Source organism: Drosophila erecta, unplaced genomic scaffold (assembly GCF_003286155.1).
Source record: "Drosophila erecta strain 14021-0224.00,06,07 unplaced genomic scaffold, DereRS2 tig00000055-arrow-pilon, whole genome shotgun sequence".
NCBI lineage: Eukaryota > Metazoa > Arthropoda > Insecta > Diptera > Drosophilidae > Drosophila > Drosophila erecta.
In genome coordinates, this window is record NW_020825200.1 from 14,502,796 (window position 1) to 14,521,614 (window position 18,819).

The window sequence follows — 18,819 nt, forward strand, 5'->3', positions numbered from 1 at the left end:
TCGGCTGCATAAATATATCAAGTGAAAAATACAATAAAATCCAATCGAATAAAATGGAAAATGCAATATGCAAGGATCTCCATCCCCTCTCTCCCTCTCTCTCTCTATCCCCCAACCCGTTGCGCATGCATATAGCTGGCCCTGTCTCTCGAATGCGCTGGCATATGCTTAGATGCACATGCAACATGCATGGCCGCATCACAGTTTTCTTCGGCGGCAGAGCATGCCGAGCTCCTCGTCGATTGGCCGGTGCTCAAGTGCAGCCAGGACATCCCAGTTCCATTCGATTCGATTCCTTCCCAGCCCAGCCGAGCAGGACAGGCTGCCGATCGCCTTTGACCAGCCAAGCACATTTCGAATTTGTCACATTTGAGGAAGCCGAAAGGATGTCACCCAGCCAGCCAGCCAGCCAGGCAGCCATTCTGCTCCTGCCTGCAAGTGACAGCCACATGAACAAGTCCTGAAAGAGGACATTGTGTGGCCCGGATCAAATCAGGCGTAAGATTCCCTGGCGCCCCTTCCGCTCGGCGAGTGCACTTTTTGTGAAAGATGCGTTTGGACACGGGCACAGGTGTGTAAGGAACGAACTCCCAGGCTGGAGCCCTTGGAGCCATGTGCGTTGGTGTGCCCGACTTATTTTTGGCCACCTCTGTGGCTGTGCATAATTAATGAAATATAAAATGCAAAACCTCATTTTTGCCAATAATTATGCATCATAACTGTCTATTTTTGAAGACTCAAAGACTGCAAGGGTCGAACTTTCTGGGAAGGAGGAGCCTTTAGATGTAATATAGATAATATAATCTAGAACGCAATACTCTGAATAACTAGTTTGCTTTCTTTGGTTGCCAATTGCTCAAAATCTGCTTCCTAGCACCAAACTAATGCCCGCGTTTCATTTCTCCAGCATTAGAACGTAATGGTTCATTTCCGTTCCCAAAGCGACCGCGGCGATTAAAGATATTCCAGGGCGTGTGCACCTATTCCAAATCCTGGGCTTGGTGAGCAACTGCCACTGGGCCATCAATTATGGCCGCATGCGAGCGCGTTTTCTGTGCCGATTCGCGTTGAGGAAACCCATCGGGTTATGCAAGACACCGGACGGAACCTCCGCACCCACATCAATTACCAGCGGAGCATTCAATCGCAGTCCCACTCCTGGACTTCCTGAGATTCCGATTCCGAGACGGACTCGCATGTCGCGCTCCTGTTAGCGGCAATAGAAATTAGCTTTATTAAAGATAAAGCGGCGACGCGACTCGGGAAACATTTCCTTTCGCGCCAAGGGGCCATTATGACGAAGTCTCCCCCGCTCCATGTAGCTATTTCCCCCCCCTCCCCCTTAGAGGACTCGTTTTGCATTTCGAAAATGGACTGCAGAAGGAGGTGCCGGCAAATAATGAATTTTTCTATATAAATCACTCGCGTCAATGGGCCAGGCCCATTGATACCATTATGGCCACCATCATTCCGCCGCGGGCCAATGTGTAAACATCCATTCCACCGCTTTGTCTCTGTCCAGGGGTCAGGGGTCAGGGGTCAGGGGCAAAAGGGTTGCCAAGGGTGCGTCGTAGGTGTGTTTAACGGTCATTTCTCGATGTCTTGCGATCGTTATCACCTCGCTTATTATTATTATTGTTATTGCTGCTATGCATATTTCGCCCCGAGGCCTCTTGTAATTTGGTTCAGCCTTTTGTTCTTATTGGAATTTATTACTTAATAAGTTTTTTTGGTCGGCTGGGGCGGTGGAAAATGGTGAAATGGTGAAACATTTCGGGCTGGTCAGACTGACCCACCCATTCAGATTTTTACGAGCGCTCGCTCAGCAATATTTCCATTGCTTTTGAATTTTTGAAAGTAACCGGAATCGGTCTTAATCCGAAATCTTGCCCGATAATAAAACTATAAAATTGCCGGTCGGCCCTTGCGTTTTTATTAATTTTTATGGTCCGTTTTATTTGCGAATTTTTGCCATAAAACGGGCGGGTATCTGCGTCTCAAGTATCTGATGGATACAAATTGGCGACGTCCTGCAGTTTTACGATCTCCGACCCCTAAAATAGTTGTGATTGAATTATGGATAAAGTGGATTACTCGGCCGGCAATTTCATATGCGGCCAAGTGTCGTAAAATCGCTGACCGTATTCATTAGATACGCACTCCAGTTCTGTTCCGTCCGCAGTTAATTAGCTTTCAGGGTTATCCACTTTACGCCGGGGTGGGGAACACTACGAACTGGTCAGGATATCACGATATATCTCAGGGAAACCCACTTTAGATTGCCAGCGCTGCCCAGATGTCAGACGACACATGCCCGGACAATCCATCTCTGCATTTGTTTATCTTATAAATAAAACGCAGCCACAAAAGAAAAACAGGCGAAAAAGGCAGCAAAAAAAATGGCAAAGTTTGGTCCGCTGAGGGGGCGGGGCTTTGGCACGTACGGCCAGCCAAAAGCCAAACGAAATGTTGTTTAAACTTTGCAAACAAGTTTGCTTGTTCGCTCTGCTTTCTTCCACTTTTCTTTTAAGATACACTTTTGAAGGGTGCTTTGGTTCGGAGAATCAGCTTGCAGTCCAAATAGAAGGGACTTTTTAAGTGTTTACCAAATTATAGAGTTTCAAATGTACTCTTGGCCTTGAGTTGATGGATTCTCGCTAAACTACTTTTTGGATAACATAAGCATGTTAGTTGGCACAGCAACCCTGTGCTGTTAGGGTATGTGGGGTGTTCGGTACCCTTTTCCCTACCTTTTTATCTTTGTTGGCCCTGCACATACAAGTAGGACTGTAAGTGTGGGCGGTGACTTCGTTTCGCATTCCCTCATAGATAGCATTTGAAATTGAAAGCGAAATTGCCGTTGAGCATGTGTGACGACAGCGGAGGAGTTCCGGCGAGACGGGGACAACATCGAGTGATATATGAACTGGCAGGATGGCCACCTACCCTCCCACAGGCAATCTGCGCCCAATTTTTCCCGAATTTCCCAAACACCGACATCAGCATTGACATTCGCCATCGACAACGCAGTTTTTGGGCGAAAAAAACAAATTGTAAGTGACGCCTCGAATGCATATTCAAGGCGGACACATGCCAGGATCAAGTCGAGAAGTTTTGGCTGGGGATACAGGACTCATGGATGCCAGGACAGCTGCTCCTTGGCCTGTGACGAATGTTGATGGGACCCGGCCGATAATACCGTTTGTTTGTCTGCCCTTTTTTAACTTTTGAAATGAGAAAAGTTTCAGTGGGCCAACGTGTTTTTAATATGATTGCGGCGAGTGTGTGTAACTTGCGTTGCGAAGCAGCTGAGAAAAATGCCGTGCAGAAAGTGTTGCCTACTTAGGCGGGCCAGAATCGAAATTAGCCGGGCTTAAGCGGCGCAGCCAAGCTGGTGGTGCCCATAAATTAGTCACTCGCTCCAGATGTGGGTGGTCCAGTTGGGACCCACACACACACACACACAAGTATTACCCTCTGCCATTGCGCACACACACCCACATACGGAGATAAAGCGAACAGGCAAGTTAAAAAGGATAAATCGCTTGTGTTCATCGCTCTTCGCACATAATAAATGTATCTTTTACTTGCGCCGCATGAGGAGCGTAAGTAACTCCCCGTGAACCACCAAGAAACACCACTGCCCAGCCACCCAGCCACCCACTTACCCACTCACACACACACATGTGCAGGACAGCAGAGCAGTCGTGTATGAGTTGTATATAAAGTTAACAGCATTTGGCTATCTTTTTGCAATTGATGTATTACACATAAAAGTTTTCAGCTCGACCCGCACACACACACACGCCCACACACACACACACGTACATACATTGAGACACTCAAGCATCCATGTACTATATATTATCTATGCCCCCACATGTCCCCACTTTCCAAGAAGTCCAAGACATCCACAAGACCACGTCCGCAAACAAAACGCACGCATACAATTACAAAACTGTTACACGTACGTGTGTCCCTCATGCCAGCGTGCAAGTGTGTGTGAGTGGGTCGAATGGTCGAGCTTAGGTGGGCGCTGGCGGGCGAGGGGAGGGCAGGGCAGGGTGGTGGGTACGGTTCGGGTAAGACAGCAAAGGAATATTGTTAACCGACTACAAAATAAATACGAAAACTTTTAATGCCCCCGGCTGCCGAGGCAAACGTTGAAAAATGCTTTGCCTTCACACACAGACACGTGCATGCCACGCACACTCGCACAGCCGCACACAGACAGCCAAAGGACAGCTGGGACGGACTCGAACGTCTTCGGACTCATTGCCACTTGCAAAGCCCAACTACACATACAGACGGACGGACGGACGGACGGGCAGACAGAATCAACTACACGAGCAGTTTAAGGGGGTTGGAGAAGCGGGCGCGGGGGGCTAGGTCTTGGGGGGACGGGGCGGGGGAGGACAGACCTTTATCTTGCTCTCGCTCCCTTTCGTCCTCTTCTCCTTGCGCTGTGGGTGTGCGTGTAAGGACATATGCATGCCAACCCTTCGCCCTCACTCTGCGCCCCATAACTCATCTATCAATTTTCACGTACTTGGACCGCAGTTGCCCTTCCCCACTTCCCCACCTCCGCCACGGCCACGCCCCCCACGCCCCCTTTCGCAGCTTGGGTTCGGGCACTGTGGCGAAGAAGGCGTCTTATTGCCAAAATGTTGCCCTTTGCCTTCTTTCCCGTGGACCAGAGACTCCAGCACAGTGGGGAGAAACGAGAGTGATTGCTGGAGTATCACAAAACAAATTTACAAAATCAGAAAATACTTATAAATTATAAACAAATAATAACTTATAAATTTGCACTACAGAAACGTGCACGTTTATCATGAATTTGTGTGATCAACTAACTATGATTCCTACTTTTTTTGGAAGACCAAATTAATATCAGATGGAAATGTTGACTATATTTAATAGAAGAACGCAAATCTATTGAAACATCATTGTGAGGAAATTTGAATTTAGTTTAAGGAAGATCCACACGATGAATGCTATTTTATATTACCTCCCTAAAATTGGACTACTGACCCTAAACCTCTGTATAATATTGCCAGCACGCCGGAATAGTTCCATTGTTCTCCCGGCTGGTTTAAAACCGAACCCGACTCCCTGGGTCCCTGGGTCCTGTGTACTTAAAGTTTTCTTCTCGACAGCCGCACACTCACACACACATGCAGGCACACAGGAGCACAGGAACAACACAAGAATGGACCCCACAATGAAAGCCGACAGCCCCAAATGTCATTCTATCTTGGCGGTCATTAGAGCGGAGTTCACAAGGTGAAGGGGGTGGTGGGGCGGGGGGGTTGGGTGGCGGGTGGCGGGAATCGGGAACGAAAGGGGTGGTGAGCGATGTTCGTTCTTGGCAAGCGATTCGCTCCTCACTTCGTCTTTGGCCAAGATTATCTCCTTTACTTTTGGTGGCAAGAACTTTTTGCCCCACCACCCCTCTCCCCCCGCCACTTGCTCACATCCTTGCCACTTCGTCTTTGCCTGCTTCATTGTCTGTTCTGTTCGATTCGGTTTTTTGGCTCGGTTCTGCATGAAGTATTTCACTCTTTTTCCATACACTCTCCATCTCACACTCGCACACAGGCCAAGTATTAACTTGGCCCATTGTTTTGCGCTGTCCTTGTTGCCTCATGCAACTAAACACACACAGGCAGCACACACGCACACTGCGACACAAGGGTTGTCTGTGTGAGTGTGCTATTGATGCGGCTAGTTTGATGTATTACCCCAAAAAACGAAATGTCTGTATCGCTTATGCGGGGTTCTAGCGCCATGGAATGGAATAGAAATGGGCATTTTGGCATTTCGATTTAGTGGCACACACACACACACACACACAACCACGCACACACTGGCATGTTTGTAGAGAGACAAACGACGATTACGCCATCGCACGCTCTCACTCTGGCACAGGGTACACCCATAGCTCTGTCCCTTTCTCGGGGGCGCTCTGTCTCACTCATGCGGGCCTTTTTATGGGCATTTTGTATAATACATCATCGACAAACATGTTTGCAAAGTGTGTACGAATATTATATGGGAATCTAACTTGTTGTTGCTTTTTGCGCACGCTTTCGCTCTCGTGTTTTCCTGCTTTCCGTGCGAGTGTGGCTGTGTGTGTGTGTGTGTGTGTGGCCCCCCTCCCACCCTTCAGTGGGTGGTCCTGGGAGGACTCGGAACAATTGCAAGGACATGTGCGATGGATGCTGACGTTGACGCCAATGGTGTCGGTAATGGAATGGCAATGGGCAATGGGCAATGGGCGAAAATGCTTAGGCCGTTCAGGGGCGTCGGTTTCAGGGGTTTTCGGTTTTTTTGGAAGGGTGGGGGACTCCGGCCAGCTGCTGATGGGGTTGGAGCGAAGATGGATGTTCGGATGGGCAAGGGTCCGAAATGTATTCGCTTTGAATTATTCCAAAATATACAGCAGCCGAGGCAGCGACGCCAGCCGAGGCAGCAAAAAAGTTTGCCCAAAGTTTGTCCCACTGTGTCAGTGTGTGTGTGTGTGCGTGTGTGTGAAAATCCACATGGACGTTTGCATATACATGAGAGGGTGTGCGTGTGTGTGTGTGTGTGTGTGGGGGGAGTTCGTCTCGGTTAGTTTGGCGTACAGTTTTGTGAATTTGAATTAAATGTACATAGTTTTAGATTGCGTAATTCATTAGTACAGACTGCAGCCTGATGCCCAGCCACCCTATCACTCGCACCACCCACCACCCACTGGACCACCCACGCCCACCCCGAAAAGGCGTCAGCACGCACGGCCAAATGATGAACGATGCGGTCGTATGTGGTTCACGTTGCCGGGGATTAGGCGATCAGGGTGTGGGCTACTCCTTGGACTGCTGAGAGGGCGGATGAGCTGGTGGAGCTGTCGGGGATTTGCTATGCTGATGGCTGGCGATTCGGATGATGGTACAACTCAGTGAATAGCATGAATGGCATGAATAGCTCAAGAAGTTTTCAGCTGCGAACTTTCATGGTGGCGATCATGCAGTGCAAGGAGTTATTTTCAAATACTTTGCACAAGAAATGTTAATACAAAGATAGCTGATTAAAAGGGAAAGTTTTTAATCATCATTTACTTATATTTTAATATATAATAATTCCGCTTGGTTTATAACCAGTAACACAAGCTTGCAACCATAATGGGGCTACCCAATCGAAGGAACCTAAGAGCAGACCCAACGGACACTTCTATTTTGAGGGCACACTGCTAATCCTTTTGCAGCTGGCTGCTGGATCCTTTGCGGTTGCGAGCAGCTGTGCAAGGACCTTTTCGCCTGAAAGAAGAGCCGAGTCAAAGATGAATTGCTTCAGTCAGTGGTCGAACCGTTCTCCACGCCCCCAAGAGCAGCTTGAGTTTCCGGCTTTCCAACCTGATTCCTCCCAGTCCATCTATCCCACTAGCCATCCACCCATCCATCCATCCATCCATCCATCCATCCAGCCATCCAGCCATTCGTCCTTCTATCGAACACTTGCGCCGCACTATTTACGGTACAATTTATTACTTTATGAGCAGCGAACTACTCGCCCACCGCCCACCGCCCCCTGCAGCCCTATCCCCCCACCAACCCCCTTGGACACGGACCAACGATTGTGTTTAACTTCATTGCGAAGGGAGGGGGGTGTTTGGGGTATGTGGGTGGTTTTGCGATGGTAATGAATGTATGAATTTAGAACGCAACTGAAAACTGGCGAGACAGTCGGTCGAGATAGTTTTTGCACCCAGCTAGATTCCGACACCCCCTTTCGCCGCCCATGGCCCCTCCCCCCGCCCTCTATTCATCATCAGCAGGCGATGCGGTTGGGAGCAGGACAGGAAATGAGTGGAGGAAGTTTTAGTTTCATATTCGCACGGCTCTGGGTTCAGGGGCGCAGTGAATGGGTGGCGAAAGGGGGTTTTGGATTGGCGGTGGCTTGGGCACTGGTGATGTTGGCACTGCGGTTGGCTGGGAGGGGGAGGGGGTTAAATAGGATCCCCCATGAAAAGCGGGCGATGGCGATGGCATGCTGTAGCGCCAGCTCTATCCCTTTCACTCGCATTCCTGTGCGTGGCTGCCTCTGTGTGTGTGTGCTTTCCCAGCTACGTGTATGTTGCGTGTATGTGTGTGTGTGTGTTAGAAAGTTTGAATTGTATTGAAATTGTATTTTGTTAAAATTCATGTTTGTTATTGCTGTTTTAGTTGTTGTTTGGTTGTCGTTGGCCAACCATTTTGTCGGCCTGTCTAGCGCTCTCTTTCGCTCGCTATCTGTGTGTGCGAGTGTGTGTGTGTGTGCGGCACACTGGGCGTATGAGTAATTTCATTTGACTACCTCTCCCGGCTTTTCGGTTTTTGCGTGTAATTCTCTGACAAAAAGCGAGGAACTCTTTTTGTGTTAGGAGCTTAGTTGGCAATATAAATAGTGCAAAATAATATAGACTATTTAGGTTTGAGGCTGGGCCAGCTAAATCAATAAAAACACTGCACGAAAGAGCTATTTAATTTGGTTTCATGCCGCGTTAGCCTGGGATTTCTTCTCGTTTATTTGGCAAGGCCGGCACTCATACGCCGTTTTATTTTTCTTCCGGTTTGGCTCAAACGCTGGACAGGGGAAATACATCATCGACACGTTCGCCGGGTGGCATAACGAACCAACACCACCCCCTTTCGCCTTCCCCTCCCTTGACCCATGAGCGCCACCCCCCGCCCCCGCGCCCACTTGGGCGCAGGATTCGATCGCACAAATTGCTCATTGCTGAGGAAATATTTGCAATAAATTTAGTTTATGGCGTCGGCTGTTGGCGCTCCAATGCCCGCCTGACTGACACCCCTTCGACCCCCTTTCCCCTACGCCCCCATTGCCCCTTTGCGCCTCCTTGTCCCTCCCCCCCCTCGCCACCCTCCTTCCTTTTGCACCCACACACGCACATTTAACCTCGTTGTAGGTGGTGGCCGCCTGTCAAAGCCTAAACGATATGCGTGTGTGTGTGTGTGTGTGTGCGAAATTTGGAAATATTAAAATGCAGGACTCACCCAGGGATATGCGAGTGTGTACGTGGTGGTTTATTGATGTAATATCCTTCAATTATTATGGATATTTGGCGCATTCCCGCGCAGCTAAATTCTTGTGTACCAAAACGGGTTTGGGTAGCCGCAAAAGAGTTATTTCTGCTCTACGTCCGCCCTTAATTAACTGACCTCCAGCATGGCCTGTCAACTAACCCCTCCCCCCCCCCCCCCAACCAGCCCCCACCCTGGCCTGGGATTCTGCAACCCCACAAACAACCAAATCCCTGCCATTGGGATGCGAAAGACACACAGAGATGGATCTGAAGGAAATGAAATGCAAACAAATGCTCCGTCTTGTGTTTGTGTCTGCGTCTGTGTCTGTGTGAAAAGGATATGTGAGCGCAGGACGCTGAGTGGGAACCCTGCTCTTCTCGAGGGGTGAAGTCCTGGGCAGCAACTACTTTCGCATGTGCGGCAATAATTCATCCATTAAAAGGGATATCAATGCGTCAGAGGCGCTGGATGGCAGGGTGTTTCGGAAGGGGCACAAAAGGCAAGACGCAAGACGCAAGACGCAGGACGCAAGACGGTAGCGAAGGAGCAGATCCTGGCTGCCATCGGGGTCAAATGGAAAAAGGACGAGTCGAGGCAGGTCTTCGCCTTCCGTTTGAAAACCGCACGCACACATTTTCTTCTCAGAACCTTTCCTAATACACTTGGGGAAAACACAATATATATAATCACAACACTTGAATATAAAACAGAGACTGCAATCACACAATATGTGATCTATTTCTTCTATTTATAGTAAATTCTAAATGAGGTTTTTGATATGTAAAGGCAGCCTCATGGTCTTGGGTACTTTAAATAATACCACATGTGTTTTCTTTAATTGATAAACCAATTTTGATGTGTATTTAAGTTGTTTTTAGTTTTTATGAGTGTAGCTATCAATAGAAGTGAACGAAATCCGAGTGATAAGCGAAAAATGCCGAGAGATTGCAGGCGCCGCACGAAGAGAAGCCGAAGGACCAAGGACCGAAGAAGAAGGCCAAAAGGACTTCAAATGGACTCGGCTGCGGAACTGAACTCGAGATTCGCACACACACATGGACGGCATCCATATGGATTTATGTAAATTCTATGCCCAAAAATGACCTTTTTGCCAAGGTAGCACTGCGGTGCGGGGTAAAAGAGCTGCGTCTTTGACTTTAGTAATATTTTCGTTGGAAATAAATTCGCATTTGAAACGGACTCGGACTCGGACTCGGATTCAGATTCGGATTGGGATTCGGATGCGGATGCGGATTCAGTAAACGAAATCCTTAAGCATACAATTGGGGAGGTGGAAGCTGATGGTGGATGTGGATATGGATTTGGTGGGTTGTGTGGGCAGACGGATGCTTTGTTGCTACATACGACCACTTGAATTTAAAATACAACGTGGCAAAAAGGGCCGCACTCAACCCTTTGGATTCTTGGATTGGTAACCCAAAATTCAACCCTGCCCGAAAACGAAATAGTTTTGAGCAAAACTTTTGCATTTGGGCCCCGGTACTTGTGTGTGTGTGTGTGTGTGCGCGTCTGTGTGAGTTAAGCTCAAGTAGAACGCCGAGCGGCAAGAAGCAGAGGGAATTTTGTTTAAATTTAATGTATTTCCTATGGCAAACACTTGTCCACTTGTACCACCCACTGCCGTGCCCAAGAACGAGATGGATAGAGCTGTAGAGCTATTCCCACATACATACATACATAATAATAATGGTCTTTCATTTCCATTTTTCGCATCTATTTCCAAACTGTTTGTGTGTGTGCGTGCAAAACAATTTCATTTGAAGTTTAAGCAGAAAATTAGAATTTTCAAGTGTTGCAATGGGTTTTACAGTGGAAAAAAGAAGAGGCGGCTCCACCCCTCACCATCGAGTGTGCATATGTGTGGAAACCTGTCCCATGCTGTCCGTTGCTGGGTTTCTGGTTTTGGTTTTCCTTCAAGGGAAGGACCTCGTGTGTGTGTGTGTGTGTGTGTGTGAGTGTGGGGCGCACAATGACATAATCCCTCATCTACATAAACATTAGAGCGGGAATTTAACTCAAAAGTTTTTAGTTTCGGTTTCGTTTTCGGTCCATCCCCCAATTCCTGGCCGTCGGACCGAAAGTGTCTCCGGTTCTGGCACTTTTGCCACTTTGTTGCCCAGCAGCCTTCCTGCAGACGAGTACATATATCTACTCGTATAGGCCAGGGTCTATCCAGCTAACACACACACACACACACACACGCAAGCACGCATACATGCTCGCAGACCCACACACTCATCCATTCAGCAACACTCACTTGAGTGTGACGTGCAGCAGATGGAGTTTTTGAAATTAATTTGATAACATTTTTGTTTTGTTCGGTTTCGCAAACGGGGCGTGGCATTGCTGCAAACTATATACACCCATCGGTGCATATATATTTGAAAATTATCTGCAGCCATTTTTACAGTAAAGTTGCCAAAAATTGAATTGAAGCCCTTCGGTCCATCAATTTGTCGGGTTTTTATTGAAGTTGAAAGTGTAGTAAACTTTTGGCTAAATGTTTTAAATTTTAGAAGCCTTTTAAAAACGAGCATATTCGTATATCTTTTTTTGAGCAAAAACTGACTATATTTTTAATGAAATATCCATTACTTTATCATCAAGCGTTCCTGTTAATTCCCCGTATTAATTTTCCTCTACCACATAACTTAAGGAAATGGATTTCCTCCGCTTAAGCACCGCTTCATGAGCGGGAATCATCCACCTTCGCCCCACATCCCCACGGCCCCAACTTTGAGATGACATAACAATGTCTTGGACAAGGATACATTGAACGATTGAAGCTGGCCAAGATACAAAGATACGGATACATGCGACAGCCGCACGCACTGCAAATGTATTTCCAATCATTTTACTCATTATCCGGGCAAAAGTTTTGCGGGCCCCCATGTGTGTGCGAGTGTGTGTGCGTTTGTACATACACGCATGCGAGTGTGTGGATCTACTTGAACATTTTCATGTCCTTCGCTCATTTGCAGCAGCTTGATTGGGGGCAGTGGGTGGAAAGCGGCGGGTGCCTCGTAAGCAAAGCTGGCCACACTAGGCGCGGTGCGCTAACGGGACCAAGCAGGACCAAAAAGGACCCCGCAGATACTCGTACATCTACAACTAAGTATGTACGAAAGTGTGCGGCGTGTTGGCGTTAATGGTTCTTGATGAAATGAAATAATGGGTGCGTTTATTCACGTAATGTATTTGTATTTGTTACAGCAACAGCAACAGCAACAACGCCAGCGCCACACATATTTACAATAATAACACAGCTCGTAAAATGAATAACTGAATGGAATGATTGAATGCCGGATGGAATGAAAGCGGCGCCCAGGCGACGCCGACAAAGGGCAACGGCTAACAAAACGCTTTTCGTTAGTTTTCATTATTTTCCGCATTTAAGCGTATTTATTCCGTTGTTAATCGAATTTATTAAATGCAAACACGCCAACAAATGCCGGCCAGAACTTACATAAGGCAGTTGGGGAGCCAGCACGCACCTTTCGAACTAAACACCACGGAAAACCACGGCGCACCACGGAGCACCACATAGCACCACCCCACTTGTGAGCCACATGGGTGCGTTTTGTTTGACCTGAGAAATAATGTTTCTCGCATGCTTATTGCCTTTGCTGCCGTCTGCTAATTTTACGCATTTCACGCAGTTCCAGGACTCCAGAGGGGGACGAGCGGGGCAGTAGTCGGGGTCCTGGGAGCGTACGTCATTAAATGTCTCTATCGCTGAGTCTCACGGCCAAAATCCACACACCCGCCCACCTGAGCAAATGTTCTGGGCGCAGATTGTAAGCCTTTTCAGTCAGCAGACTTACCACAAAAATATAATTAGACAAGCGATGCAGCTGACAGCACTTATAATATCGATCTGATTAAAGGCTTTGCTTTGATTTCTCTGTTTGGCACAAAAGAGTTTGTGGATTAAGAGGTTTTCAGATTGAGAATGCTATTTGCTTGAGATACCTAGTTATTTATGAGATGCCAACATATCATTTAACCATTTAGAAAACCATGGAAAATGCATTCCCGGCCATATTTAATTTTTTGTGCAATGCTTTGGCACAAGGAAATGCCAGAAGATGAACGATAGAGAGGAAAGAAGTGCATTTGTGAGCAGCTGGCAAATAGAACCCGAGCGAACCAAATCGAAAGAAACTTTGCGCATTAGCTTCCGAATGCCAAACGCCAAATGGCCAGCGACAGACAGCGCCAGTTGGTCCGGCCAAGTTTGTACCCGCCCCCGGCACGCCCCCTGCCGCCCCTGCCCGCCCCACGACTTCCGGAAACTTTTGCATTCGGGTCTGGCCAAGAAATGAGCAACTGGCCTCATATGTCAATGATTTCTTTCTATCTCGCATTGTTTGTTTGCATTTCTTCGCCCACGCCATCGGCGCCAAATGCAGCATTCGCACCTACGCTGCTCGCTGCCAGGAGTCCTTTTTCCTTGGCTGCCCAACTCTTTTTTCTCAGATCTAGCTGATTTGGAGTAAGCCCTCCTCCTTTTCGTCCTGTCACAGCCACACACACGTGCCGCCTCCCCTTTGCTGTTATTATTTTGGCTGCCATTTATTTGCTGTCAATGTTTGGGCCGCCAGCCGCCCACCGAACCACCCACCGAATCGCCACCCACCCACCTGACGAGGCCGCAGCCGCCGCCTGGCTGTCCGCTATCTTTTTTGTCTCCCCGATATCATTTTCATTTTAAAATGTCCTCGGCAACGACGGCGGAGACGCCTCCTAGTCAGAGTCCAGCTTTTCTTGGGCCAGCCTTCTTTTCTAGTGTTCGCTGTCTAATACAGAGAGAGAAACGGGTCAGACTCTTTCTCCCTCAAATCGAATGATTGTAGCAACTCATTGCAATGTGTAAAATATATTCCACTGACCATATATTTCATCAGGTTTATGGAGGAGTAATACTAGCTGTATTAATTGAACAAAACATGCTGCAGAGAAGCATATGAGTTATTTTCCACAGTGCACGTTCGCCCATGTTGTTCTGGTCCTTTTTGTGCTCCTGCTCCTCGAAGACAATTCGGAGCTAGGTTTCTGGCCAGGCCGGGGCCACTTTATAAATGTTTCTGCAATGGATTTGTGCAAAGTAAACTTTTTCCTCTTTTCTCGTTCGTCTTTTGTAGTTTTTGGGCCCGCATCTGATTGCGAGTGTGTGACATTTGCGGGGGGCGGGGGCGGAGTGGCGGGGACCAAGTAAATATATTAAAATGCAAACCCAACTCATATTACCGAGGGCAGGACTTAGCTCCCAAGTCCTTGCGCACACATGTGCGCAATTTCCAAGTCCGTTTCGGCCATTGCCAATGGCCGGCATCGAATAAATCGAATGCACAAAAAGGCAATAAAACGAAATAAAATCTAAATATGTATGCTCTCGAGTGTCGCCCTTTTTTTTGGGGGGGCTGGGTGTGGAAAATGTGGGCGGACATGGGCGGAAAAACAGAAGGCAGGCCAAAATAAAAAAAAAAAGAGCAAAACTTATCATTTTTATCATTGCGCAAAAGTTTATCCTTTTTGCTCGGGCCGTTAATATTTTGGATTCGGCTTTCCAAATGGCCAAAAGTCGCAGGACAGCCCCTTTACCGATACTGCTCGGAATTTCAAATGACTTTGGCTCGTTCCGAAGCTTATTGAATGTTTATGCTTTATTAAATTTGATTTCTCTTCGCCACACCGGCCTCTGCTCCTCCAGCCAACGCCAACTAAAATGACCAAGTGCTGGCCAACATTTGTTGCAATGATCTATGTGCCCTGAATATTAAACGACTGCGAAGCAGGACAGGAGTGTCCCGGATTCGGTCCAAGGATGAAGCTCCAGCAGCCGGGACCATTATCATTTTAATGCGCGTTAAATGCGACATTTGCGACATCGGACAAAGTGCGTGTCATGTGCTTAGGAACACAAACAAGCCGAAGGAGGCAGGAATAAGGACCTGGTCAAATCATATTTGTAGCGCTTTTTTCCTACACTGAGAATGGTGGGGGGGAAGTACTGGCCCAAGCTTAAAGAATGCGGTTGTGTGCTTATTATACAAGGTATTTCCAATTGAAAGGGGTGAGTGGATGACAGTGCTTTTCTCAAGTGGAGATAAGTGTCTGAAATTTTCTGTCAGTGCAGCCCGTCTCGGCATCCTTCCGTTTCACAATCGAATGGTAATCATAATCACAATAATCGTAATAGCAATAGCCGTAGTTATGGCGATAGCAATAGTGTTTGGTAATGGCAATAATCATTTTTTGTCGTCCGTTATGTAGAACATTTGCACATACGTGAATGGCCAAGCGGACATTACGCACCCCGAAAAAGAAACCGAAACCGAAGGCGAATGTGTTTATAATCACACGCCGAATATCCTGGCCAACAGTTACATATCCTTGGCCTAATGCGACACGTGCTCCGCGCATATTTCTTGGCACTCTGGACGGGATTGGGTTGGGCCTCGCATGGGATCTAGTTCTGGACCAGCGACAGTTGGTTATGGGCCCAATGATTGCCGCCCATTTGGGTTGGTCAACTCGTTGCTGGGATCGTACACCGTTTGTTATTGGATATAGGGGTTATTCGGCTTAGGGAAATGGTTCATTTGTGAGTTTCACTGCCTAAATGCTAAGCTAATGCAATGTCTTAAATGATATTAATAATAGTTTTACACATGAATATTAAATGCAGTAGATGTGCACAAACCGATAATTTTTTGGAAATGAAATTTCCTTTTCGTATTCCAATTATTTCCGTATACTTAGGATGCTCATAGGCGGCTTATCGTTAATTGATAGTTAGTTACATCGTAACAAATTTCTAAAATGTTGCAAATCATATACAAAATATCCGTTTTCATGTTTCTTCATAAATAATACAGAACAGGCAAATATTCGATAAATCGATAACGTTTCTTCAAATTTGTATTACTAATTTATAGTCCATTATCTTGTCTTCTTCTTAAATATATCACTTTATTTTGCCAATTAGTAGCTGCTTTATTATACTGCCCATCTGTTTATCGATAGATCGACCGTTAGTTACAATGCAAAACATGTCTGGCAAAATGCAAATCATATATATAATGTCTTGTTTCAAAACACTCTCTTTCCAATCGATTTGTAAATCATACACAAGAGGCAAATGTTCAATTTTGGTTCCGTACAATAAAGTGTAAACGAATGACAAGCTCGTAATCGATACATTTTCGGGATATTGAAGGATAATCAAATGGAAAACTCGACTTACCGAAGTCGCTGTTGAGGCCAGAGGGTCCTGGCAGGAGTCCGGGTATGCCCTGGAGGCCAAGGAATGCATTGGGGAACGAGTGGGAGCGCTGATTGTCGATCCCGTCGAGGGTTCCATCGTGCTGACCATCGCCGCGATCCGAGGGCTCCGTATCACTGCTGTTCGAATCCTCACCTGCGCTCTGGCCGAGCTCGTGTTTCTGCAAGGAAATTATTGGAAATAGTAATTATATCAAGGATAATATTACAGCGTAAAAGAGAAAGGTATCACTTCAACCTAAGACCAATGCTACGCCAAAAACTATGCTACACTTTTAGTGCTTTCTCCTCCATGGAATATAAATATCGTCCAAAGCAACCCACCTGATTGGCCTGCTGTCCGTTGCTGTTCTCCAAAGCCTGGCCCAGTAGCGATTCCCTCAGCTCCAAGTTGCGCTCCCGATCCTTGGAGGTGTCCCGACCGCTCCTGTTCCGCGTGAGAGGATGCTGTCCGGCGACGGGGAACTCCCGATCCAGCAGCAGTCGCTCGGGACTGATGCCATGCTGGGCGCGGAACAGGTCGGCGCTCTTGATGCGCTTCTGTGGCGGCGGCGTCAGGTGGCTCTTCCTGCTGCCCTCCATCTCACCCATGTCCCAGTGGTTGCTGCTGCTGGCCTGCAAGGATGTGGGAGACAAGCCGGAAATTAGTGAGTGAGTGGAAGGGATCAACTAAGTCGAGTGCTGGCATTTCGTGGAACTGCACACTTTACTTTGCTGGGATTGGGGGGATTCGGGTTTCTTACGGGCGACGCTGCCGACGATGCCTTCAGCTCCTGGATGGCGGGCGTACCGCTCGTCTGTCCGCTGGCGCTGCTGCTGCTGCCGGCACTTGCTGCTGTTGCTGCCGCTGCTGCGGCTACTGCGGCGGTCAGTGATGCGGCCGCTGCTGCTGCTGCCGCTGCACTCGAGGCGGTCACTGGTGGCGGTATCTGTGGCGCACTGAACGGCGAGTTCAGGCTGCTGTTCAGGGATCCGCTGATGTTGTTGCTGCTGCTGCTGCTGCTGTGGCTGTTGTTGTTGCTGCTGCTGCTGTGGCTGTTGCTGCTGCTGTTGTTGCACGTGGCGCTCGCTTGGTTGGGCGGCAAGTAGCTGCTTATCTTGTTGTGATTACTGCTCTCGGCGTTATTGTTGTTGTTATTATTGTTGTTGTTGCTCAGGCTGTTGCTGCTGCTGCCGCCGCTGCTGCTGTTGTTGTTGTTGCTTGTGCTGCTGTGACTCAGGGCGGCGGACAAGGCCTTGGAGTAGGGGTAACCACCATTGACATCCGCCAGGCCGCGAATCTGCAGCAGGTGAGCCGTCTTCAGGAAGTCGGGCAGCTGTTCGTGGCTCACATTCACCTCACCATTGTACATGAAGCTACAAAAAGGTCGCATTAAATGAATAAAATATACTTTCTTGATAAAAATCTCAATAAAATAGACTAAAATTCTTTTATTGGTTTGAAAACATGGGGCTATTTTGAATGAATATATTTAGTAAGCTCACCTCAGCAGATTCTCGACGTCATCGCAGCGCACGTCGCGCAGGATGACTATCGGGTGCTCGCAGGGATTGGCCTTGAGCAGCCGGCGGAAGTAGGGGCTGCAGGCGCTGAGGACGACCTTGTGGGCGGTGAAGGAGCGCTCGTCGCAGGCCAGCGTCACGTCGACGAAGTCCTCCTCGTCGCGCAGGTGGCGGAAGGAGCTGAGGATCGAGCTCTGGAAGTCGTTCCACTTGAGGGCGTAGTGCTGCTGGTGCTGCTGCTGCTGCTGCTGATGTGAGAGGTTCAGGGAGGGCGGGGGCGTGGCCGGCGAGAGGGCGGCTCCGGTGGCGGCCATCGTGAGCGAGGAGAGGGAGGAGAGGGCGTGGGCGGCAGCGGCGGCGGATACGGAAACGGAGGAGGTCGCCGGCGGCGGGGGCTCCATTTTGACCACGCCCGCGTTGTTGTTCTCCGCCGTCTGCAGCTGTGTGGATTCGGTCATTTAAGTGGACCTCGTCTAGCCGGGATGGGATCTGATGGTTGTGGCTTGGCTGTCTTAATGGACCCGGCTGGCTGCTGCTTCTTTTGTGGCTAATTCCTTGGCTATTGTCGCACAAATGCTTCTCCTTCTGGGCGCCTTTGTTATGCTCGTGTGTGCTCTCCTTTTTTTGAATATATATATTTTTCTTTTTTTTGGTTTGGTTGGGGGCCTGGCAAATATTTGCACTGCCCGTCCGTGTGTGTGTGTGGATTTTCCGGCTTCTCTGCTAATTCGGCGGCAGCCTCGCGCGGCCTTTGTCCATTTTCACCGGACTCTGTTTGCCGCGGCGCGCATGGACGGAGCTAAATGCTGCAGGGCAAAAAAAGGAAAAAAAAAAAAGGGGGGAGAACCAAAATTAAGATTAGTCTTCGAATGGCTCCAATCCAAATACAATTGCTCGGGCAGGTGGGCCAATCATTAAATATTATTACCAATTATTCATA

General features: G+C 48.1%; 1 protein-coding gene across 4 annotated transcripts in view; it reads right to left on the reverse strand.

Annotated features, from left to right (window-relative positions):
• The window catches only part of LOC6541196 (protein abrupt), a 46,570-nt gene that overhangs the window by 6,614 nt on the left and 21,137 nt on the right, over positions 1–18,819 (reverse strand). For 3 of the 4 annotated variants that reach the window (XM_015159427.2, XM_026979075.1, XM_026979076.1), the window contains 4 exons: positions 17,862–18,685; positions 17,087–17,732; positions 16,701–16,991; positions 16,339–16,537 (listed from right to left, as the gene is read on the reverse strand). In XM_015159427.2, coding sequence (XP_015014913.1) covers positions 16,339–16,537; positions 16,701–16,991; positions 17,087–17,732; positions 17,862–18,337 — 1,612 coding nt within the window. In that variant the 5' untranslated portion in view covers positions 18,338–18,685. The remainder of the gene's footprint in view (positions 1–16,338; positions 16,538–16,700; positions 16,992–17,086; positions 17,733–17,861; positions 18,686–18,819) is intronic. The other variant, XM_015159428.2, reaches the window with a different exon arrangement.